This window comes from Oncorhynchus clarkii, chromosome 10 (genome assembly GCF_045791955.1).
Source record: "Oncorhynchus clarkii lewisi isolate Uvic-CL-2024 chromosome 10, UVic_Ocla_1.0, whole genome shotgun sequence".
Classification (NCBI taxonomy): Eukaryota; Metazoa; Chordata; class Actinopteri; order Salmoniformes; family Salmonidae; genus Oncorhynchus; species Oncorhynchus clarkii.
The window spans coordinates 68,195,708-68,221,123 of record NC_092156.1 but is presented as its reverse complement, the minus strand read 5'-3'; the positions used below and the strand labels follow the sequence as shown (position 1 = coordinate 68,221,123).

At 42.9% G+C, this 25,416-nt stretch overlaps 2 protein-coding genes across 4 annotated transcripts; one reads left to right on the top strand and one right to left on the bottom strand.

Moving 5' to 3' along the window:
* Positions 1–1,916: 1,916 nt before the first annotated feature.
* LOC139419055 (tRNA methyltransferase O) lies at positions 1,917–10,083 on the bottom strand. Of its 2 annotated transcripts, none has more exons than XM_071168934.1 (9): positions 9,879–10,083; positions 8,678–8,768; positions 7,594–8,072; positions 6,291–7,421; positions 6,004–6,149; positions 5,519–5,693; positions 5,088–5,245; positions 4,146–4,820; positions 1,917–3,522 (listed from the first exon to the last, which is right to left on the bottom strand). In XM_071168934.1, exons 4-9 carry the CDS (start codon positions 6,374–6,376, stop codon positions 3,290–3,292), a joined length of 1,473 nt encoding a protein of 490 aa, XP_071025035.1. In that variant the 5' UTR covers positions 6,377–7,421; positions 7,594–8,072; positions 8,678–8,768; positions 9,879–10,083; the 3' UTR covers positions 1,917–3,289. The 2 variants fall into 2 exon arrangements, with proteins under 2 accessions (XP_071025035.1, XP_071025034.1); XM_071168933.1 differs by having other exon boundaries at positions 8,690–8,768; positions 9,879–10,072.
* A 3,519-nt stretch (positions 10,084–13,602) lies between these two features.
* On the top strand, positions 13,603–18,852 carry LOC139419061 (acidic leucine-rich nuclear phosphoprotein 32 family member B-like). Of its 2 annotated transcripts, none has more exons than XM_071168949.1 (7): positions 13,603–13,897; positions 16,192–16,341; positions 16,642–16,764; positions 17,007–17,193; positions 17,866–17,957; positions 18,051–18,114; positions 18,230–18,852. In XM_071168949.1, exons 1-7 carry the CDS (start codon positions 13,844–13,846, stop codon positions 18,313–18,315), a joined length of 756 nt encoding a protein of 251 aa, XP_071025050.1. In that variant the 5' UTR covers positions 13,603–13,843; the 3' UTR covers positions 18,316–18,852. The 2 variants fall into 2 exon arrangements, with proteins under 2 accessions (XP_071025050.1, XP_071025051.1); XM_071168950.1 differs by having other exon boundaries at positions 13,645–13,897; positions 18,233–18,852.
* Positions 18,853–25,416: the final 6,564 nt, after the last annotated feature.

The window sequence follows — 25,416 nt, the reverse complement described above, 5'->3', positions numbered from 1 at the left end:
AACTTGAGCTCTTGACCAGCTCCACTACAGCCCTGTTGATGTGGATGAGGACAGGCTCGTCCCACTGTTTCCTGTAGTCCACGATCAGCTCCTTTGTCTTGCTGACGTTGGGGGAGAGGTTGTTGTCCTAGCACCACACTGCCAGGTCTCTGACCTCCTCCCTATGGGCCAGGGATGGTCAACTTTTGTAGGCCCGAGGACTAATAAAAAAAAAAAGGTTTGTCTCTCAATTTACTGTTGAGAGTTAGAATAATAGAATACAGAAGGTGCAATTTCAAAATGTGGTTGTGCATCAGCAGTCACTTAATTAGCCCATGTCAGCAAAGCATTTTTAGATTGGTAAGTTAGTCTAGCGACCAGCTATCTAAACTTGTAGTAAGCAAGGTCGAATTACCGACTGGGGTGGGGCCCATTGATCATCAGTTATCATATTAAAAACTGCAAACATTTGCCTCCACCCTATGGCAAAATAAGTAGAATTGCAGGAAAGTAGCTGACCCACGAGCCACTGCAGCCCCTTATGATGAGTTCTGCTTTTTTGTGGCCCCCACACCCCCATCAGTTGCCCATCCCTGCTATAGGCTGTCTCCCACCATCGTGTCGTCGGCAAACTTAATATTGGTGTTTGGAGTTGTGCACAGTTACGTAGTGTCGGGTGAACAGGGAGTATAGGAGGGAACTATGCACATACTCCTGAGGAGCCCCCGTGTTGAGGGTCAGTGCGGTGGGTGTTTTGATTCCTACCCTCACCACCTGGGGGCAGCCAGCCAGGAAGTCCAGGATCCAGTTGCAGAGGGAGGTGTTCAGTCTTAGGGTCCTTAGCTTAGTGATGAGCTTGGAGGGCACAATGGTAGTAATCTTCTCGTGAACATGATGATGATAGTTTAAGTGGCTGGGCTACTGTCAGAATACAAACAACCTGGTATTATTGTTGAAGCCATATCAGACATGTTACCAACTTGCCTGGCTAGCTAGCTTTTAGACTAAAGTGTTGGGGTGTATTCATTAGTCAGATTCCATCAGCAAACTGAGCAAAATGGGGCGGGACCTACCTACATTTCCCCAATAGAAACTCGTATTTGTGGAAAAATGTTTTGGGTTTGGAGTAAATGATTTCCCTTGTAGAACATTTTGCAACAGACGAAACGTTCTGCAATGTATTTTTTATTTTATTTATTTAACCTTTACCTAGGCAAGTCAATTAAGGACAAATCCTTATTTACTAAAGAACTCACTCCTGGGGTGTAATCTTCCACCACTAATTGGCAACAAGTTTCGTTGGCAACTAAAACGAGTTTCCTTTGTGACAAATTCAGGTAGGTCCCGCCCCGTTTAAGAAACGTTTTGCAACAGAATCGCCGGAATTAATACACCCCGATGTACAGAATGTAACTAGTTAATGGGCTATGGAAGATAACGTTATCATTACGTTGACTAAAATGAGCTAATACCCATACAATTGGGCATATTATTCACTGTGTTAAAGGACAGAGATAAAACAGAATTTGAACTTCACGGGGACATGTGTGTACCGTTAGGTAAATTGTCGTTAGCTAGAGTTACTGGCTAACGTTATGAAACGTGACCCTGTTTTAATTATTCGGCTACAAAGCGCTGTAAATAAAAGTCCGAGCTATACTTAAAATATTAAAATATTTTTGAATGAAGTAAACAAACATACTGCAGAAGGAAACGTCAACCACCACTTATTCTTTCAAACACGAGAAGGTTCGCTGCTATTGGCTATAAACCGTAAACGTCAAATCCAACGCCTTCACGTAAATCTATGGGTCGCATTTTACCAATTACTACCACCTGCTGTTGTGTTTGTTTAGTGTATGGTATTATTTTCAAACGTTTCAGATGCTGCATGTTCACAAAGACAAAGTTCAGTGGAAGTCACAGTAAAGCCCAAATTTGATTTTAGTAATTTTATTCACAAGACAGTATTTGTTTTATTTTCATACAAAATACAAAACATTCCAAGACAAGTTGTATACAAAAACAAACTTTTAGGGAGATTACAGAAATGCCAGGTGTCTCATCGGCAAGAAAAATAAACGCACACCTATTAAGACGAGGTGCTGGCTAGCGGAGTGGAAACTTGAAAATAAAAGAGAGCCGCACACTCTTGGAGCTCAGATGCAAAAATGTAATACCAACGTTGACAGCCAAGCTGTCTTCATCAGGTGTCTCATCTGCATCTAATCCTCACCTCAATGCATCTGTCCCACTCGATGATTGGCATTAATGTTTTAATACAGACAGGTCATTGATAGGACCGTTACCTACCTGAGCCGCGTACCACAGCACCATGTGATCGTGCTTGTCGACAGTCATAGTCCAGTGCTTGGAGGATGAAGTCAGCCTTTAACATAGCCTGGTGGAGATTCAGTGGTCCCATTGCTTCCTAGGCAATTCAAATCAACTGGTGAAGGCGTAGTTGTTTTCTCTCTGTTCAGTGAACTCTTTACATCCGATTTAACAACACACTATTAATTAGTTGTAATTTGCTGACCCTAAAAACAGCGTCTCCTCAAACGAAAATACCCACTGTGTGTGTGTTACTCCGAACCTCAAACTCTCTCACACACTCTCACAAGAATACAAAGTAGTAGTGTGAAAGAGTGATTTGCTGTTGCTATTGGAAAGGGGAGTGGTTCTAGTAGTAAATCTATGCCAGACAATGAAAGGCCCACCACTCCACTCCATCCAACAATGACAAGTTGACCAATCCCACAGACTGTTGTCAGACTGGATATAGACAGAGGGCAATTAAGTTCCCAATATAAATCCCTGAATTTAAAAGACTTTGTACTGGATTACTAAAACTGAGAGGTTGACAAAGGTCAAGGGAAATACTGGAAGCAATTTTGGAATCCATATCCTATCATAGCGGAGTCGATATTAAAACTGTAACAATCTAACTTAGATAGTAAAGGCGTGTTCACTACCATTACTAAACAGAACTCAACCGTAAAGATTCCATCTGATAAGTGATAGTGTGCACTGCAGTGTACTGAGGTGCTCTCTCCCAGCCTAGAGGTGCTTGGAATAAATGCTCTATAATGTAACTTACTTAGTAAAATAAAGTGTTACGATCATACGGTATAACCAACCATTTCAACAAGCACTCTATCTTCACAGGGAAAAATAAATAAAATCAATTTTAATAACAGTTGTTGATAACATTGCATTTATTTAGTTAAATATTCATATTTTCTCAGATTTACCTGTAAAACAATTATTGAGAGCTGATTCCAAAATCAATCCATAGAACCAGAACCATTCAGCTGGCCAGTTCTTTTCCTACAGCCACGAGTCTGACCTGGAGCACCTCAGCGAAGCCCTGTCCGAACCAGCAGGTGATGTCTGCCGTGTCCAAGGTGAAGAAGAAGAGTCTGTCCTTACAGCAGCTCCTCCGATACACTGACCTGGGGTCAGCAGATAGAACCCCTCTGATGGCGGCAGCAGCCTCTTTTGGACCACGCAGGAACCGGAACCTGGGTCGGTCATGAGATTCTAGAGAAACGGGGACATTCATAGAGGAAGAAGCCAGTGAAAATATATCTACTTTAACAATTATGGCAAAATGGATGACGGAGAAACATTACTTTTTTTTTTAAATACCGTTGACTTTAGTTTGGTAGAATAGTTTGGTGGTTCCAAACTTCTTCCATTTAAGAATGATTGAGGCCACTGTATTCTTGGGGACCTTCAATGCTACAGAAATGTTTTGGTACCCTTCCCCAGGTCTGTGCCTCGACACAATCATGTGTCGGAGCTCTACAGACAATCCCTGACATGCACTGTCAACTGTGGGACCTTTTATAGACAGGTGTGTGCCTTTCCAAATCATGTCCAATCAATTGAATTTACCACAGGGGGACTCATTTATCATCTCAAGGATGATAAATGGAAACAGGATGCACCTGAGCTCATTTTCGAGTCTCATAGCAAAGGGTCTGAATATTTATGTATACATTTGTAAAAAAATATATACCCGTTTTCACTTTGTCATTATGGGGTAGTGTGTAGATTGAGGATTATCTTTTAAATGTAATCCATTTTAGAATAAGGCTGTAACGTAACAAAATATGGAAAAAGTCAAGGGGTCTGAATACTTTCCCAATGCATAGGCTTACCTGTATTGATGGGGGCAAGAAACTCCCCCAGCTCTCTCTCTGCATGGGGTGTGAAGCGCACCTCCAGAATGGTCACAGGAGGCTCCCTGATCCAGCCAGCGATGGTGCTGTAGGCCTCTTCCCCATAGCAAGGCCTAGCACTATCCTCCACTGGCTCCAATGGCTTGGCTTTAGGGCCATCTGAAGCCTGAGACTTTCCTACAGAGCTCCCCAGGGTGAGGGGGTCATGTCCCTCGCTGATGTAGGCCTTGAGCTCCCCCAGCACAGTGGTGATGTCTTTGTCCAGGGCTTTCGGAGCAGAAGAGCTGGAGGCATCGCCTGGATGGAGGATGTGAACTTTGGATTTGTCTTTTGAGTGGAGTATTCTGGGGTCTGTGCTATGACTATCCTGTCTCTCAACCCCCAAGTCCAACTGGGGATCAACAGTACAGGAGGACGAAGCTACTGAGTCTGAATGCAGCGTCTCCACACTGGTGGCCCCCTCTTCTGATGGTACACTGGTGGTCCCCTCTTCTGATGGTACACTGGTGCTCTCAGGTTGGACGCCACAGTCATAAGTATCTGTGTCCATGTCCACTCTACTGTGTGGGGAGTCATAGTCAGAGATGTAGGGTTTGATATCGAGGACAGGGGTGCCTGCGATCATGTCTATCTCACTCAGATGAAGTGTGTCACCTTAAAGTAGAAAGTGAACTGTTTATTTCATAAAATACACCAATCCACATAGCAGGCAGTTCGACACTGAACAATAGTGTGCCTATGGCATGCCAAGCTTAGCAATTATGGAGACAATAAGGCTAAGCATATGTACTGCTCAATCTGAAATGAGACTCTGCAACATTCTGGGGATTATATATTTGGGGATGCACCTTTAGACGGAGCACCGTCACACTGCGCAGAAGAGCAAAGCAATTCGAGCTGTTTTTGGCGACTGATACTAACCTGTGACTCTGTCCAGCTTGGCCAGGGTCAGACCCAGGGCGTTGGGCCGGTGGGGGCTACGTGTGGAGTACACCCCAACCCTCTGGCCGTTCAGTCTGGGTGGCTTCACCTTGGCCTTATAACTCAGGTGGCCATTCTTATGGAACAGGAAGATGACCCTGGAAATGGAATGAGTGAAAGCAGGATAATGTATTTACTGTACAAGTGTAGACAAATTGGGAATAATGGGATGTAAGTTGATCAAAACAGTTCATGACTAAGAAAATGATTGTCACATCCTTGATACGTTTAGCTAATGAGAGAACTGTCTTTGCAAAAAATACATTTTGTTTTATGTAGTACTGACATTTCTACCTTCTTAAACAGCCTTAAGTTTAGCTAGCTACCCCCTCCACTAAGTTTGGCTCCCTATCCCCGTCTCTAGTACGTACCAGACATGAGAGTAGTTGTCCAGGCCGACCAGTGAGTGTTCAGGGTTGTTGAAGACACTCTGCTGGATCTGAAGGGTGGCCCTGGAGGGCCCACATATGGTTGGCTGTCTTGGGGTGCCATTCTTCACTGAGAAACAGGAGCTGATGTAACCTATGGGGACTGTCTGGATGGTCCCTGTGAAGGAGAAATTTACATTTTAAAAAATGATTAAAGGTCCGTTATCTAGCTTTGTACCAGACCAAACATATTTCAGATAGAAATGCAAGCTATAGATATGTCATTCTCATAGAAAATGATTCCCATTGGAAGAAAGTCTGATAAGCGGAAGATCCTTTGTGTGCGATATTTCTATATTGATTCTATATTGAATAGAAGTTCTAATTAAGTGCCAGTCAGATAAAGCTAAACAATGATCAAGACAAGTCATGCGAGGAAGATATAAGAGAGGGATATAAGCGAGAAATCGAGTGCCTTAGTCAGCTACCTTTCTCAAGTGAATTCCGTGTCTCTAGTTCTGCCTGTGGCCTTGGCTGACTCTTTGGAGATCGACTCTGGCCAATGTGTGTCAAAGCAGACTGGAGAGATGTCATGTGTTTTCGATGAGAACGAACAGCACTGTCCAACAATTGCCTGGGTGGGGGGGAACATTTTAATACCTGTGTTGACACATTATGGTCAGCAGCATATAGTCAGTATGTAATACAAATAACGACTTAGCTAGCTCGTTTTTTTCCAAGATGCCATGCGTTACATCTAGCATTTATTTCATACCTGAGATTCTTGATTTCTTTTCGCATGACAGATATCTGCTGGTTGAGTTTGTTGACATGCTCGGTACAGTTGCAAGTGGCAGACATTTTGATAGTGTCTTGATTGCTTTGCTAGTTTGTAATTGATTAGATTAAATAATCAGAATTCATACAATAACATCTGATAATGTTGTAAAATATCAGAGATTGTTTGTGCTGCCTAACAAAAGTACACATCTCTGCTGAAATGCTTCCGCACATGTGTGTCGTCATTTTTAGCTGGCCAACCAGCAACTTACTAATGGAAAGCGGTGACTGAGTGCTATAGCAAGCATGCGCAAATGATTATGTAAATTGTGAAGCAACATTTCAAACTCGTGTCCTGATGGGGAGTTATGGATGAAACTCGTAGAAATAACTATTTTTAATGGTTGTCCGTTTAGAGAAATGCCAAAACAACATGTCTACTGTAATATTGAATATATATAATGACTCCTTCGAGATTGTTTCACTACTGTAAGAGGACAGCAGAGGGTACTATTGAGCAACTGAGACTTGTTCTTGTTTTGTAGATGATCATAACAAGAAGACAGTCATATTATCAACAAAGCATCACACCTTTATTATCATAGCGCTTATCTCAAATAAACCATTGGTATAAAAAAATGTAAAAATCACAATTAGAAAACACAGTTACCAGAAATGATTAAATACAAATGTACTTTCAAATGCTGCCATGTTTAGCTTGTACAACTCATTTATTAAATACAGACAATGCAGTTCTTGCCACATAACACATTTAGACACCATTCATGAAGCAAAAATAAATAAATCCATGTGTCGGTTTAAAGCTGGAATTCATGCATTTCATTGTACATTACATTTCATATCCATACTCTATCAGGCTCAAAATTACAAAGATGAGTTAACCAGTAAGGCTAAACTGCATCACGTCTCAAATGCACATGTTGACAGAATATAGATTACATTGCATGTAATCTGTCTGTATGTTATCAGAGGCCAGATCTGAGTGGATTTCAGAAGACGTTTCTTGGTGGATGATCTTGTGAAGGAACACCAGTGTAGAACCTTGGGAACGTAGAGAACACTCTATTCTGTTCAGGCACATTGACAGACGGCTCTTCACTTGACCCTATGACAGAAAGGTGGTTAGTTTAACATTTCTGATTATACTATATGTGACGAGATCATATCCCCCACAGCTAGATAACATCCCAATGAGCTCATTGGCCAGACACTTCAGTAAATTCAGAAGTCAAGTACATGACTGCAAAGAGACATTCATTAATTGATGCCATTAGTACCTTGATCAGTGCCCCAGTTGTTTTGAGATGGAGGGATGTCTTCCTTCTCATCAGGACCCAAGTCCTCAATCAGCACCTGGTCCAGGGTATCACTACCCTGGTCACTGCCTTCTGTGTACAGGGTCTCCAACAGGGATGGTGCAGGGGCAGTAACAGGGTTAGACATTGGAGAAGGGGCAACAACAGCCACAGGAGCAGGGGCAAGGATAGGGATAGGGTCTGGGACGGGGGGGACATACGCCGGTAGGGATTCTGGCGGGCTAGGGTCCACCGGAAGGAATGGGGATAGTGAGATCAAGGTAGGGGCAGGGGTGACTTCCACTGGTTTGGACACCACCTTTACAATGACAGCCTCCTGTTCTGGCTCTTCCTGGGAAGCCGGGAGCTCCGGTGTTGGATCAGTCTTCCTCGGCCTTCCTCGTCTTCCCGAGCTACTCTTCTCCTCTCTTCCCCTCGCTCTCTTCCTCCTGCTCTCTACCCTGAAGTCACACAAATAGAAATGTAATCATGGGTCGTCATTACACTTCCTCGCAACTGGAATGTTTACACTTTGCAGCAGATTACGTTGTTAAGCTTGGCGATATTCATTCATTCATTGTTGATAGTGCAAAGTCCTTGATCTAAATGTGTGGTGCCAATAGTTGGAAACGCCTAAGCAACCTTTGGTTTCCTCTTGCTTCATATTGGACAATGTGGGCTGGAAGACTGATAGACAGCCAAATACGATCATTATCAAATATACTGTTTCATGTACACAACTTTATTTATGCATGTACACATCTTTTACTATTTCCTGCTCTTACATTCTTTAAACATTCAAACACATAAAGTCATGTTAAGTGGCTTTTCAGCCATACTTATTTAAGCACGTAAGCACTAGAGTAAGCCAATAAGGACTTAGGGCTTGGCAGCTGTATTGAAGCCCACATAGTCCACTCAAGTTTCTAGTTAAACACATTTGTCGGCTGAAGCAGAAAACCGTCATTAGTGGTTGAAATCTAGGCCTCTTCCTAACTCTAACATGTTTGTTAGAGGATGAGTGTGCATTACTAGTTCTGCACCTCTTCTTAATGTCTACATTTACCCATAAACCCACTGGTTAATCGCCTTCTCCTCGGCCTCTGCCTTTCTTTTCTTGAGAAGGTCTCTGTCTCTTAGTCGCCGCTGGATCCCACCTGTAACACCGACCAACATACACCAGTCAGCCAGTCAGTCAGTCAGCTGTCAATGACAGACAGGACACTTCACTCTCATTCTGCATTTGAATTCTATTACATCAATAGTCAGAGTGTAAGACACATTTATTAAATATCGTAATAAACTGACAAAAATTGGGTTACTTAGGCACTTTGTTTCATTATGATTTTTTCCCTGTCCTCTCTGTACTTGATCAATTACTGGTTTATGCTGTAGTAACAAAACTCTCTCCATATGTGAATGCTCCAGTAGTTTATGCTGTTGTAACAAAACTCTCTCCATATCTGAATGCTCCAGTAGTTTATGCTGTTGTAACAAAACTCTCTCCATATGTGAATGCTCCAGTAGTTTATGCTGTTGTAACAAAACTCTCTCCATATGTGAATGCTCCAGTAGTTTATGCTGTTGTAACAAAACTCTCTCCATATTTGAATGCTCCAGTAGTTTATGCTGTTGTATGATTTGTGTCAGAAATTGACTGCAAATCCAATGCAGCTATATAGCAGCACTTGTATAAACCATCAGCATACCAAAGTACAGGATGATAGTACATATTATACCATGGCATTGTTGAATACTCCTTTCTGATTGGCTTGAAGGGCATTCTAGAGCGTGCATTATTTCCCTATAACTCACTCTATATTTGCACGGTAGAATTCAATGGCTATTACATTGTTTGAGCTGCTTTTGAAAAAAAAAGTTTAATTGAAAACAGTATTGTATAGGATGATTAGTATATGGTGTCTGTGACTACAAACATACAGTATGAGAGAAACAGACTCAGACAGAGAACATCTACAGTAAAATGGTCTTCCAAATACATGTTCCTTTTGAGTTGCAATCATCTTAGTGGTACATCTGTTTGGACAGATCAACCATCAGTAAGTCCTTTGTGACCCAGTTTGCAGCCAAATACATTGGCAGGAATATGCATGAATAGAGCCAATGTTAACAAATAAAAGGACAGTATGACATACTAATACTAGGACTAAGATAGTAACCTTTTCCAGAGAACAGTGGTACATCTGAGAAATAATAGGATATTTCACTATAAAACAGAATAGAGACAATGTTCAGAGGTCATTTACCTTGGTTATCATTGGGATTTTTATATTCCAACTCTGGTTTCTCTTTATCGAACGTCCCCTCCATTTTGCCTCCTGTAGAAATGAATGTAACTTGTTGAGAGGGGCAAGCGAGCAGAGAGGGGTAAAAACGTTGATAAAAAATTATGTCTGTTTGCAAGTCCCGCCCCCCAAAAATCCTTATCTGGTTAACCATTACCATAGCCCTGGAAGAGTTCTTATGGCTCAGCTCTTATCGTATTTGTAAAGGTGGAGGAGTTGGCACAAAACGGGTATAAAAAAGCAGGCCATGTTGCTGGCTGTGTGTGTGAGAGAGAGAGAGAGAGAGAGAGAGAGAGAGAGAGAGAGAGAGAGAGAGAGAGAGACAGAGAGAGAGAGAGAGAGAGAGAGAGAGAGAGAGAGTTGTCATGGGGCTGCCTATACAGATGTGTGTCTGAGAATAACAGCACAGTATAAATAAAAGGTGCGGAGTGTGTCACTGGTGCTCAGGAGAGAGAATGACCGAATTCAGGCAATTTCTCTCTTGGTGTTATGCAATATCCAGTCAGTGATATGAGAAGGAGCACAGTAGGGTTCAACAAGAGAAAATAAAGCCCAGAGGGACTGAGGCAGACAGTGTAGGTAGGCTAGCTAGCTGTGAGTCAACGCTTCTGGGATTGACTGTGTGCAGCTCGTAAGAAGGGTATAGCCATAGACATGCACACATTCCGGAAGGCTCCACACCGGCCCTACATACATACAGTGTTTGACTTGGGACTGAAAAAGGTGCCACCGGGACTCATTTTGGGTGACGGTACTGTTTATATTTAGGTGCAGGAGTTCCACAATACTTTTGAGCTAATATTCTTTAAGAGGAACAGGAGCTCAAGCAGTAGAACATTTAAGGTGCCGATACTCATCTCTGGGGAGCTCCTGCCCAAGTCAAACACTGAATACATAGTCTACATACTTTAGGCCATGTATTTTTCTCTTTCGAGAACTACAGTACAGAGAAAATGTATCCTATATACCAGATTCACTGGAAGTACAGTATACATTACTATAAGTTGGAAAGTAAACACAATGTCTTCCAATCCATTCACTGAATACTATTTAGTCTGACAAGAAGATATCTTTATGGCTGTTGTTTTTTCTTTCTCACAAATGAAGAACATAGCCAAAAAACCTTGAAATACCGCCATGTTTTGTTTTTGAATCAGGCGGCAAAAGTAGCACCCCTACCCCGCGACTCAGGGTCTTCTACAGTAGAGTGGAGGCATAACCATCTTATCTCATCGCAAGGGAGCTGCTCACTCTCTGGGCGTGTTCTCAATCTTCTCCCTGCACATTGAAGCCTCAGCCTGCTGTGTCTGAGCCAGTGAGCCTCTCTGGAAGCCGCTGCTTCACTAGAGCAAATAAGACTCAACTGCCTATTAGTCTACAGTTCTACTAAGAGGCCCTATACTTGATTACTGTACTTAGCCTAGTTTCTGGCTTTGGAATTTTGTGTCAAATAGAATTTTTCTCAAACAATAATTTTACATCAACTTAGTAGACAGCCAAGTACTTTGTTAGCCATTGAAAAAACTAAGTAAGCCATAGCCTAAACAGTTCATTCTGGGAGACTAGCAATTTCCAATGCAAGGCCACAAAGAGTACTGCCCTACAAATAATCTATGGACTACCAGATATGTGACACCTCCTCTATTTTCATCTTCAGCTTTGGAGGAGAGTTTGACAATGACACTTATGCAGAACAATTTGCAAAGCAATAGTAGGTTACCAAAATAATAACTCAATGTGCAACAAATGAGGACACACACACATACACAAAACTACCTTGAAAAATGTGTGTTGAGGAAAATCAGTTTGCCGGGATCCTGCTGTCAGAATCAAATCAACTAACACACTAACACTTCCGTGGATATTATACTCAGCCGGTTCACAATATTGTACCCCCTTCTGTCTCTTTAAGGGGCAATCTGCACTTGCTACATCATTTTTGGATGTATGAATTAATGATATGTACCCATTGATTCTTGAAGAATATAATTTATAAATGCCTCATGAGCTTAGTTCAACTATCCTACCTCATCAGAACCCAAAATATAAGCTTTTTTTACTCCGATGTTTGTAAACAAATTAGCCTCAAAACATGGTTAAAATTATAATTTTGATTTCATGGCTGGTCAGTCCTTGCATCCATACCTCTGTCTATGAATTGAGTGGTTACATGACTCCCTCAGCCGTTTACTAAAACAGGGGCAGCGAAAAAACACTCTGTTTCCACTGCTGATTGCCCCTTTAAAGGCTTGCACATATTTCTAAGCAATCGATTAGATAAGCAGATACAGTCAGAGAGGAGAGAAGGCACCCACACACACCCATAATGCATGATAACCTCATGAGTTTGAGGAGGCTGTACAAAGACATTGCAGTGCCCTCTCCTGGTAAATACTTTCTATTACCGATTACCATGTTCAAAACATGGTTGAAATGTACAGCATAGTACAGTAGGTCCTGTAATGGTATTTATTTTAGAACATTGATTTTAAGATAGTTACATTCATATGCAAGATACAAAACTGCTGTTTTCATGTTTTACATATTGTGATTTAAAAGCTGTGATTGCGATTTTACAAATGTTACCACCATATTAATTAAAATCCATACCAAAATAGAGACACATAGCTATCTCAAGCATAGTAATTGTATAGGTACCGTTAATCTTGAATAGGACACACATTGGTGACCTGACTATCTCCTACGAAAGGCTTTTGTAGAGATGCAAGAGACAAGAGACTTTCATTGAAAAAAATGCAAATAAATAAATTGGATTGTTGATGAACATCAATTTTCACTAAGGTAATTTGTTGCTGGTTCATAATTGCCATAGGTTTAAGTGTTTCTTGTCCTGACAGAGAGAAGGTGCTCTTTGGTGGTAGCGGGAGGCACACTGGTGGTTTCTTCTGCTTCAGGGATCTTGCGTCTCTATGCAGGAAGCGTAAGGGAGAAGTACCCCATCACGGTGTGCATATACAATGCTCCCTTCACTGTAAACCAAATAAACGCACTCTACTTACCGGTTCTAATAAAAGGGAAAATTTTATGAGATTATCAGGCATCGTCATACTGCTTGAGATGCTGATTATTATAAAATGAAATGTGTACACACATTAAATAGGGTGTAATGTTTATTGAGCATATGTACATTAGGACAACAATGTCATGTGTTTAGGTTACGTTGAAATGTACTGATAAACAAAGAATGCTATGAAATTAATTTCAAAATAAGGCCTTTTAAATACAATAATTAGGTGGTTGCTTGGGTTTGACCTGTTACACACGTACCAGTGTGTATTATACACGTGTGAAATGGAAATGTACTTTTTGCATATCCCAAATCCCCTGGAGACACCCTCGAAGTGTGGGGTCAAGGCTGGGAGGAGGGGAGCTCAAACATCTCTGCTGTAGATGTTTGAATTAAGTAAATAATAGTCCAGATTTAATTTGTTTTTTCTTTAGCAATTTTGCAATGATTTCTGATTATGTAATCAATTGATTTATTAAATATGTTTCAAATAATCTCCGAATTACAGAATGTTACAAACTGGTTATTTTCATAAAAATAATCAAATAAAAAGACTGACAAAAAACAGTTGTTTGAACTTAGAATTGTACATAATACATCACTTTTCCCCTCAGAAATAAATCGCACATCAGTTGTTTCATGGCAGCGTCATGTTCTGTGACTGCAATGCCTGTTTAACCGCAGTGAGCGTTTCTGACCAGAGATGGCGCTATTGAGAATATATTTTGTTTTAGTCCCGTTTCCCTCCATGGTTTCTCCTCTCCGCGGGTAACTTGGCGTTTGGCTCAGTTCATTATACAGTCCCATATTCTTCCTCCATTAGGGCATCTCTCTGCCTTTGGACTGAATATAAATTACACCGACACCCAAGAGAAAAGTTAAACTTTCGTAGGGCGAGATGGACATGAAGAAGAGGATCCACTTGGAACTAAGAAACAGGACCCCATCTGATGTAAGTCGTACCTTTTAAACCAAACCTTTAGTTTACTGGCTAGCTTGCTACTTTTTTTTGCTTTCCAAGTGACCTGTGTAGCTAATGGTGACCACATGGGCTTAATGTTTCTCATTTATTAATAGAGCGGAAAATACTTAACTGTAACAAGCTACATTACACTGTCCCCGTTGGGGCGTGAGGGGGGACAAGACAATATTCAATCGTTACTTTCGAAAGCCGATTATTTTTGCTTTCTGGCATTATTGCAGTGTTAACAGTTTCACAGTCACTGGGTAGATGTTGCACACACACGGTTCGAATGCAACAACGTCTCAATTATTTGTTAACTTCTACATCTGTGTTGTAGGAGACGTGTTTTTCCACGATGCGTTAGACATTGACGGAATGGTTTATTTTATATAGACCTTGGTAGCCATGTTTGTTGCTAGCATACATTCTAAAATGGGGCGCCCTTTATTACAATGCACTTATATCCACAACAATAATCCAAAATTAAGTTTATACCATACCCCTACTTTTGTGATATCATTCATGAGATCACGGGTTGCTTCTTTTCGACATTTTTCACAAACTGGGTAGGGACACATTAGATAGCTAGTTTGCTAGCAAGCAAACAACATTAGTCATTAACGTTTGTTCTCACGAGCCATCCACATCTTGTAAGTTACAACTTACTATTACACCCCCCTTTCGATAGCTAGCAATAAACGTTTTATATTACTTTACTTGCTAAGAATCAACTGAACTTGAGGAAATTAGCCAGCTACAATGTCGCCGATGATCTAACGTTACATGCCTACCCCTCACGTTCCGTCAAATGTTATTGTTCGATTTGAGATTCATAAACTAAATAATTTCCCGCAAATTAAAGCTGATTTGTTAATGTTGCTAATTCATAGCAGTCAGCGAATGTTTGGTTCCCGCCATATTATTCACCACAACTACCACGAAAGCAAACTAAATACTTATTGAAACTGGCTAACCTCCACGTTCAGATTCGGTATTTTGTATGTTAATCATTTAAAATATCTAATGCTTCGGCTACCGACGATCTCCGAATAACGTGTTGGTCGTCGGCTCGTGCAATAGCCTGCTTGAATGACACGAGACAGAGGAAACTGCTTTCGGTGCGTGTGTTGCTAAAACTCTACGTTGACGCTCTCTGGTTTTCATGCAAACATTGATAAAAGTATTCTACATTGAAAGTTAATTTTAAGGGATGATTTTACGTAATTACTGCATGTAAACAGTCATCCATCTCCGGAGAGTTTAGAGAACTCTGCATACTGTATCTCAGGAATCGCCATGTTGTCATTCTGCCGTCTTTGAAGCTCTGGAGAAAGGAGGCTCCATCTTTGTTTGACTAATTTCCGTTCTGAATATTTCCTTCGACGTTGTTTACGAAACGGTGATCTAATGTAACAAACTGTTATAACGGTCGTTCGTTCGACGACTAGGCGATTCATTTCCCCAATAAATTCGACTTGAAAATAAAAAAGTGTATCTTTACAGGGTATATTTGCAATCCTTTCCATTGCTGTAGGGTAGGTAATGGCGGGCAGTCAGGCTTCTCTTGCAGGTCCTCAACTGCACGGCAGCTCTTAAAAGGGCAATGGCTAGCCTGTAGCGAGCTTGCTAACAAAAAGCATTGCATGTGTCATTAGTGACTGAACAGCGGGCAAGTGAAGGTAGAACTGTATTGTGCGGTTCTTCCTCGTGGCAGCTGGTTTAAAGAAACAACCGCGGTGCCTCGACATAAAACATCATGCAACCGAATACCTTTATTGATGGCTCCACTCGACAGCCTTATCAATGTTTCACTTTATCAATGTTTCACTTTGCCACTGTGCGAATCATGATATTTGACGTTCAGCGTTAACTTTCAACCCTTTTATCGAGTTTTTGGTTGCGTAACGACTGTCCCTCACGTGAACTTTTTAAACGATGAGATTGTGTTGTGAGGAATTGAAATGTTGCAAGTATTCATACATAAATCAGAAAAACGTCAGAATAACAACCACTTCTGTCGTTGGGGTCCATATTTTGTATATTGACCTCTTTCAATCATGAAGTTTAGATTCGATCGTAGTTTGGTTGTTGTATTGATGTCACAAGTTGTTGTTGCCAACATGTGACCATTATTAACATATTTTCCCACACCATTTTGCGTATATGCGTAAAATAAAGCTTTTATAATATGTGTGCATTCTCAATTTTAGAGTTTGTAGTGCATCTGTAAACAATGCATACATATGCTTTTCTTTGGATTACAATTTGACACATTTTTATAGGTACGAGAACTTGTCCTGGATAACTGCAGATCAAATGAAGGGAAAATCGAAGGTCTCACAGCAGAATTCGTCAATCTGGAATTCCTCAGTTTGATAAACGTTGGCCTAATCTCAGTCTCCAACCTTCCCAAACTTGGGAAACTCAAAAAGGTAATGTTTTTTTTTTATACACAAGTTACTTACAGTATAAACATTTTTTGTTGACTCCTTAAAAAACATACCGTAAGTTCTGCCTGGGGGGTATAGATAGAGCCATTGTATGCATTCCTAATGGGAACCCATTCCCCATATAGTGCACTATTGAGGGCCCTTGTCAAAAGTAGTGCACTGTTGTGTAAGGAATAGGGTTCCTTCCATTTAGGGCATAGTCGTTGTTTTCTGAAAGACTTACTTGGGAGTTTTTTTTTGTTGTTGACAGAAGTGACTGATATCTTCAACATTGTGTTGCAGTTGGAACTCAGTGACAACAGAATCTCCGGTGGCCTTGACGTGCTAGCAGAGAAACTCCCCAACCTCACACATCTAAATCTAAGCGGAAACAAACTGAAAGACATAAGCACGTTGGAACCTTTGGTAGGTACACCAAACTCCCGGTAGAGCACAATACAGTGCGACACTGTCTCAGGCTGTGCCTCAAATGACAATATTCCTCGTATAGTTGGTAGGCAACTGTTTTAGACTAATTTCTGATTTGTTTCCCTCTGGTCAAAATTTAGCCTATATGGGCAAAGGTGTGCTCTAAAATCAAATTAGAGATTTATTCAGCCAGTGGTTTTTTCACCCCCTAATTAACCTACACTAATTTGGTCCCACAGAAAAAGCTGGATGGCCTGAAGTCTCTAGATTTGTTCAACTGTGAGGTGACCAACCTGAACGACTACAGGGAGAGTGTGTTCAAGCTGCTCCCTCAGCTCACCTACCTGGACGGGTACGACGTGGAGGACCGAGAGGCATCCGACTCGGACGGAGAGGTCGACGGTGTGGACGATGATGATGATGAGGGTGGGCATCCATTTTTTTTTTGTGTGTGTGTTTTCAGGGAAAAATATGAGGAAGTGCAGATGTGAGTTGAATGGGGGTCTTCTGTAGCTGAGTTGGTAGATCATGACGCTTGCAACATCAGGATAGTAGGTTAGATTCCTGGGATCACCCACACATGTATGCTCCCGTGACTAAGTTGCTTTGAATAAAACCATCTGCTAAATGGCATATATTACTATATATTAGAATCCATAATAGTATATCGTGGGTGTTTTGTCGTGCAAGGGAATTTTATTGTGTATTTGTACTGTTTGTGTGTCATGTGTCTGTGTGATAACTGACAATGGATGTGATTAGATTTTTATTAGGATCTCTTTTAGTCCTCAGTTGGCCTAATCTACCAAGAGTCCTTAAATATTAAAATACAATTTATAATATTATCACATTTTCACACATAACACACTGTTGCAAACCGACATAATACACTGACATTGACCAGGTAAATACTCTAACAGTCTGAAAAGAGAGAGTGATTCCTTCATCTACCATAGTCCTGCACAACCTTCCAATTTATTATATCTAAATGGTTCTAATGTATTGTTTGAATTTCTATATTGAAAGGTTTTTGGTTTGCTCAGATAAATTATTCAATTGCTCTGAATCGAAAACTGATGCATTTATTTTGTTTTTTAGAAGATGAGGAGGAAGACTTTGATGAGGAGGATGATGACGATGAAGAGGGAGTAGAAGGAGAGGAGGAAGATGAGGTCAGCGGCGATGAGGAGGTAAACCCCTTTTTGGTTTGTTTGACTCAATAGTTTAAAAGATCAACAGGGGGCATATTGTTGATTCTGACCTGCTCTGTCCCTTCTCTCCAGGAGGAAGACCTTGGCATTGAAGGTGAAGTTGAAGATGAGGATGATGAGGACGACGATGAAGAGGGTATGTCATTGTCATACTTTTTGTCACGAGCTCATGTCCGAAACTCATGTTAAAAAGTTTAACTTTCGGATACTTTACTAAGTACAGTGTAATAACTCTTTCTCATTTCCCCTAGAAGTTGAGGCTGTCAAAGGCGAGAAGAGAAAGCGAGAACCCGATGATGAAGATGACGATGATGATGACGACGAGGACGACGATTAAGAGCAAAAAACAAGAGCCTGTCAAGTTACCAACCCCTTCCCTCTCCACCCTTACACCCTGCCTACGCCACGCCTCTCCTCTCCCCCAGCTTTGAGTCCCCGTGTGGGGAAAGACTGTACCGGATGGGTGGTCCGAGTGGAGCTGCCTCCGCCCCATGGAACCGAGAGCCATTCCCAAGGTTCTCAAGCAGCGCACCACTCCGCATTCCACAATTTCACTGTCAACTCCCCCTTTATGTATACCTGTGTGAGGACTTTGGGACTGGTATCTAGTTTTGGGTCTGTGCTTTTAATATTTTGTTGGATGAACTCTGAATTTATATTTTATGTTGTTGAATTTATTATTTCTTCCCCCTCTTCTTTTGTCTTTGTTTTATTTTCCGTTCCTTATCCCCCCAATAAAATGATTGCTATAGCAGCTGTGTGATAAGCGAGCTATGATTTTTTTGTGGCCGCCTGTTGCACAAATCAAGGTTGTAGCTACATTTTTACTTCCTGTATGACCAAACTGCTTTGTAAATAAAATGTTACAATTTTACGCTTTGCTCTCTTCCTGCCATACTTTTCTCTTGTCACATCTGGAGGTGAATGAATCTGAGTTAAGTGCAAGTCGTCTGTCTCACCCCCCTGATGATTGCAATAGGTTGCCTCAGTGAGAAAATTCTGTTACACTCATTTTTATATCACATAGAATATTAATTTCCTTAAGGCCCCAGAATGGATACTTCAAAGTCACTCTACAAGATGACATGTTGCACCTCATCATTTTATTATTTTGAATGGGAGGGAAGGAAAAAAATAGGAAGACGTGAAATCCACTTTAACCCCAGAGCTGCCATGTGTTCGCACTTCTCTTTGTATGTTTGACTTTGAGAGTTGCAAAAGAGGTTATTGGTTCAATTCTAATTTGTTTTGCTTTGAGTGCTCCTAGAGATTTGAGGATTCTAGTGCCCAAACGCCTGTTTTAGCATGTGCAGCACCACTGAGGACTTTCACCATTTTGAAGTAGTCAACTGGGTGGGACTTCCTATGGCTTAAGGAAAGATCACATAATTCCATCCAGGTCACCAGGAGGAATCAGCCAATGAATTAGACTTGTGAGGAAACATTCCATAACTGCAGATGGTAGTAAATTGCCAACCTTAATATGGCTGTGCAGTTGAGTATGTGCCTTCAATCCATGAGGTTATGTGTTCAAACCCTCATTTCCTGTTTCTTAGTGTATATTTAAAGATGTCAAATTTAAGAAAATAAGTATAATGAATGTAAAGGAGTCAGTGGCTCTGGCATAGGGATCTCCCCCCCCCCCCTAAACAAGGGATTATAAAGTTGAACCCAGCCCTGGCTCTGGAGCAGGGTTGCCTTAACACGGAGGATTGCCACAGAGCGCATCAAGGCCACTGGGAGTGGCTGCCTAACATAAGATGGCCAGAAAGTGGTGATGTTGGCCGGAAGGTTGCCATAAATGATCGAGTTCCCCCCTGTGGTGCCTGAACACTAACCAGCAGTGGATATGGGGATAAGTCCCCGGAAAAAAGTTGACACTTAGAGCGCTTTTTGCATATTAAAACTTTTTAAGAACAGTGTCTACTTTTTTCAGGGATTTTCCACTGTAACCTCTGCTGTACTCAGGAGAGGAGACCCCAGGTATTCATAACCATTTTTTTAGCGTGAATGCCACCACATTGCCCTGCTTGTAAACTCAGCAAAAAGAGAAACGTCCAATTTTCATGACCCTGTCTTTCATAGATAATTTGTAAAAATCCAAATAACTTCACAGATCTTCATTGTAAAGGTTTTAAACACTGTTTCCCATGCTTATTCAATGAACCATAGACAATTAATGAACATACACCTGTGGAACGGACGTTAAGACACTAACAGCTTACAGACGGTAGGTAATTAAGGTCACAGTTATGAAAAGGACACTAAAGAGAACTTTCTACTGACTCTGAAAAACACCAAAAGAAAGATGCCCAGGGTCCCTGCTCATCTGCGTGAACGTGCCTTAAGCATGCTGCAAGGAGGCATGAGGACTGCAGATGTGGCCAGTGCAATAAATTGCAATGTCCGTACTGTGAGATGCCTAAAACAGCGCTACAGGATGGACAGCTGATCGTCCTCGCAGTGGCAGGCCACATGTAACAACACCTGCACAGGATCGGTACATCCGAACATCACACCTGTGGGACATGTACAGGATGACAACAACAACTGCCGAGTTACACCAGGAACGCACAATCCCTCCATCGGTGCTCAGACTGTCCGCAATAGGCTGAGAGAGGCTGGACTGAGTGCTTGTAGGTCTGTTGTAAGGCAGGTCCTCACCAGACATCACTGGCAACAACGTTTCCTATGGACACAAACCCACCTTCGTTGGACCAGACAGGACTGTCAAAAAGTGCCCTTCACTGACGAGTCGCGGTTTTGCACACCAGGGGTGATGGTCGGATTCTCGTTTATCGTCGAAGGAATGAGCGTTACACCGAGGCCTGTACTCTGGAGCAAGATCAATTTGGAGGTGGAGGGTCTGTCATGGTCTGGGGCGGTGTGTCACAGCATCATCGGACTGAGCTTGTTGTTATTGCAGGCAATCTCAACGCTGTGCGTTACAGGGAAGACATCCTCCTCCCTCATGTGGTACCCTTCCTGCAGGCTCATCCTGACATGACCCTCCAGCATGACAATGCCACTAGCCATACTGCTCGTTCTGTGTGTGATTTCCTGCGAGATAGGAACGTCAGTGTTCTGCCATGGCCAGCGAAGAGCCCGGATCTCAATCCCGTTAAGCCCGTCTGGGACCTGTTGGATCGGAGGGTGAGGGCCATTCCCCCCAGAAATGTCCGGGAACTTACAGGTGCCTTGGTGGAAGAGTAGGGTAACATCTCACAGCAAGAACTGGCAAATCTGGTGCCGTCCATGAGGAGGAGATGCACTGCAGTACTTAATGCAGCTGGTGGCCACACCAGATACTGACTGTTACTTTTGATTTTGACCCCCCTTTGTTCAGGGACACATTATTCAATTTCTGTTAGTCACATGTCTGTGGAACTTGTTCAACTTATGTCTCAGTTGTTGAATCTTGTTATGTTCATACAAATATTTACACATGTTAAGTTTGCTGAAAATAAACGCAGTTGACAGGCCGAGGACATTTCTTTTTTTGCTGAGTTTATATGAACCTACAACCTTGTGCTCCAGGGGGACCACCCTTTCCACAGGGTTAGATGCCCATTCACACTTCAAACTGTTCTCTGCATTCATTTGATATGAAGAAATTCTGAAATAGGGAAAAGAGGAGAGGGTTTGATAGAGGACGCATCTTTGTATCTGTGCCATTATAGTGTCTGTGACAGCATGGGCAGCGCCATTGAAGCTATCTCCATTTTAAAGTATTACATTTTCTTATTCTGCATTGGCTGATTGCTCCCAACTAATAGGAAACCCTACCCAGTTGGCTACTTTAAAATGGTGGACAACCTCAATGTCCATGTTGAAACGGGTCATATCTGTAACCCAGAGGTAATCCCTGTTGCTGGCTTAGCCAATCAGAGGGATAGAAGGGGAAGTTAAGGGAACAAATGACAATAGCCATGGGTCAGAGACATTTGTATAGTGAGTACTGTGTGTCAAAGTAGTTTAGGATGAGCTCAGATAGCGACACTAGATTCCAGGAAATACTAGGGTTTCCTCTGAGTCTCATGAAGAAACATCATCTGGCTAATTAGAAAAGCGATCCCTCTGTTTCTCACCACTGCACTGAATACGGACCGCTCTCGCCGGCATTGGGACTCCCGCTCCAGAAGCCACACACACAAACACGAAGCACAGGCCTGCAACGTAGTAAAAGTTATTACATTACAGAGCTCTGATAGTTAAGGGGTACCCGTTTTTTAAAGGTTGCAACCGTTTTGACTGTTATTGAATGTGTATGTTTTTACATGTATTGTGAATGACAGTGATATGGTTTTAATCTATTGGTTGACTTGGTGCCATAATGACTGGTTTATGTTTACCTGCAATTGAATATCTTATACGATTTATGAATATGTCTATTTGCTGAGAGAGGTGTTGCTTTTCCATACTTAATATAATTTCTGAAATGAGAAATTTTGCTGTGTGCATTTTCTTTCCATGTGTCTGATAACGGGTCAGGTTAAACTAAGGTTATTTGAATAGGGAATTTGTATTTGTATTTATTATGGATCCCCATTAGCTGCTGCCAAGGCAGCATGAGAACACACCTGGGGTTGAGAATGAGAACACACCTGGGGTTATTTCATTTTAGTTAGACCCCAGACCACTATCAACCAGACTTCTCCCTGATTAGGAAAATGGGTGTAACATATCCAAATGTAACACTACCCAGGAAAGGGCTGAAAATATCCCGTACTAATATATATAGCCTTAGAAATAAGGTTAATGAAATCAATAACATCAGATAACATTCATATGAGCCATTTCTTAGATAATCAATTTTATGATACAACAGTAGCAATGCAAGGATATAACATCTATAGAAGAGACAGGAATGCTCATGGGGGAGGTGTTGCTGTATATATTCAGAGCCATAACCCAGTAATGCTTAGAGAAGATCTTATGCCAAGTGTTATTGAAGTGTTGTGGTTGCAGGTTCACCTGGCACATCTTGTTACGGTGCGTGAATGAGGACCCAAAAGCGAATTAATGTAAACAGAGCTTCTTTAATAACCAAACATAGGTAGGCTCAGATGGACCGGCAGATTCCGACAGGACAGGACAAGGTTGCAGCAAACATGACGATAGTCTGGTTCAGGCATGACTAACACAAACAAGAATCCGACAAAGACAGGAGCAGAAAGAGAGAGAGATATAGAGACCTAATCAGAGGGAAAAAGGGAACAGGTGGGAAAAGGGGTGAACGAGGTAGTCAGAGAAGACAAGGGACAGCTGGGGGAAAGAGGGGGAGAAAAGGTAACCTAACACGACCAGCAGAGGGAGACAGGGTGAAGAGAAAGGACAGAAACAAGACACAACATGACAGTACATGACAGTACCCCCCCACTCACCGAGCGCCTCCTGGCGCACTCGAGGAGGAAGCCTGGCGGCAACGGAGGAAATCATCGATCAGCGCACGGTCCAGCACGTCCCGAGAGGGAACCCAACTCCTCTCCTCAGGACCGTACCCCTCCCAATCTACTAGGTACTGATGACCACGGCCCCGAGGACGCATGTCCAAAATCCTACGGACCCTGTAGATGGGTGCGCCCTCGACAAGGATGGGGGGGGGGGGGGGGGAAGACGAGCGGGGGCGCGAAGAACGGGCTTGACACAGGAGACATGGAAGACCGGGTGGACGCGACGAAGATATCGCGGCAGAAGAAGTCGCACTGCGACAGGGTTAATGATTTGAGAAATACGGAACGGACCAATGAACCGCGGGGTCAACTTGCGAGAAGCGGTCTTAAGGGGAAGGTTCTGAGTGGAGAGCCAAACTCTCTGACCGCGACAATATCTTGGACTCTTAGTTCTACGCTTATTAGCAGCTCTCACAGTCTGCGCCCTATAACGGCAAAGTGCAGACCTGACCCTGTTCCAGGTGCGCTCGCAACGTTGGACAAAAGCCTGAGCGGAGGGGACGCTGGACTCGGCGAACTGAGATGAGAACAGCGGAGGCTGGTACCCGAGGCTACTCTGAAAAGGAGATAGCCCGGTCGCAGACGAAGGAAGCGAGTTGTGGGCGTATTCTGCCCAGGGGAGCTGTTCTGACCAAGACGCAGGGTTGCGAAAAGAAAGACTGCGTAAGATGCGACCAATAGTCTGATTGGCCCGTTCTGCTTGACCGTTAGACTGGGGGTGAAAGCCGGAAGAGAGACTGACGGAAGCCCCAATCAAACGGCAAAACTCCCTCCAAAATTGAGACGTGAATTGCGGACCTCTGTCCGAAACGACGTCTGACGGAAGGCCATGAATTCTGAAAACATTCTCGATGATGATTTGTGCCGTCTCTTTAGCAGAAGGAAGCTTAGCAAGGGGGATAAAATGAGCCGCCTTAGAGAACCTGTCGACAACCGTAAGAATAACAGTCTTCCCCGCTGACGAAGGCAGTCCGGTGACAAAATCTAAGGCGATGTGAGACCACGGTCGAGAGGGAATGGGAAGCGGCCTGAGACGGCCGGCAGGAGGGGAGTTACCGGACTTAGTCTGCGCGCAGACCGAACAAGCAGCCACGAAGCGACGCGTGTCATGCTCCCGGGTGGGCCACCAAAAACGCTGGCGAATGGAAGCAAGCGTACCCCGAACGCCAGGGTGGCCGGCTAACTTGGCAGAGTGAGCCCACTGAAGAACGGCCAGACGAGTAGGAACGGGAACGAAAAGAAGGTTCCTAGGACAGGCGCGCGGCGACGGAGTTTGAGTGAGTGCTTGCTTTACCTGCCTCTCAATTCCCCAGACAGTCAACCCGACAACACGCCCCTCAGGGAGAATCCCCTCGGGGTCAGTGGAGGCTACTGAAGAACTGAAGAGACGAGATAAAGCATCAGGCTTGGTGTTCTTAGAGCCCGGACGATAAGAAATCACGAACTCGAAACGAGCGAAAAACAGCGCCCAGCGCGCCTGACGCGCATTAAGTCGTTTGGCAGAACGGATGTACTCAAGGTTCCTATGGTCAGTCCAAACGACAAAAGGAACGGTCGCCCCCTCCAACCACTGTCGCCATTCGCCTAGGGCTAAGCGGATGGCGAGCAGTTCGCGGTTTCCCACATCATAGTTACGTTCCGACGGCGACAGGCGATGAGAAAAATACGCGCAAGGGTGGACCTTGTCGTCAGAGAGGGAGCGCTGAGAAAGAATGGCTCCCACGCCCACCTCTGACGCGTCAACCTCGACAACGAACTGTCTAGTGACGTCAGGTGTAACAAGGATAGGTGCGGATGTAAAACAATTCTTGAGGAGATCAAAAGCTCCCTGGGCGGAAACGGACCACCTAAAGCACGTCTTGACAGAAGTAAGGGCTGTGAGAGGAGCTGCCACCTGACCGAAATTACGGATGAAACGACGATAAAAGTTCGCGAAGCCGAGAAAGCGCTGCAGCTCGACGCGTGACTTAGGGACGGGCCAATCA

Excerpts from the sequence above, each read along its gene's own strand:
- LOC139419055 (XM_071168934.1), bottom strand. The coding sequence starts at position 6,376 with ATGTCTGCCACTTGCAACTGTACCGAGCATGTCAACAAACTCAACCAG. Across the intron at positions 5,246-5,518 it reads GACAACTACTCTCATGTCTG|GGTCATCTTCCTGTTCCATA; the intron begins GTACGTACTAGA and ends TTCCATTTCCAG. Across the intron at positions 3,523-4,145 it reads TCTTGCCCCCATCAATACAG|AATCTCATGACCGACCCAGG; the intron begins GTAAGCCTATGC and ends CCGTTTCTCTAG.
- LOC139419061 (XM_071168949.1), top strand. The coding sequence starts at position 13,844 with ATGGACATGAAGAAGAGGATCCACTTGGAACTAAGAAACAGGACCCCA. Across the intron at positions 17,958-18,050 it reads AGGTCAGCGGCGATGAGGAG|GAGGAAGACCTTGGCATTGA; the intron begins GTAAACCCCTTT and ends CCTTCTCTCCAG. Across the intron at positions 18,115-18,229 it reads TGAGGACGACGATGAAGAGG|AAGTTGAGGCTGTCAAAGGC; the intron begins GTATGTCATTGT and ends CATTTCCCCTAG.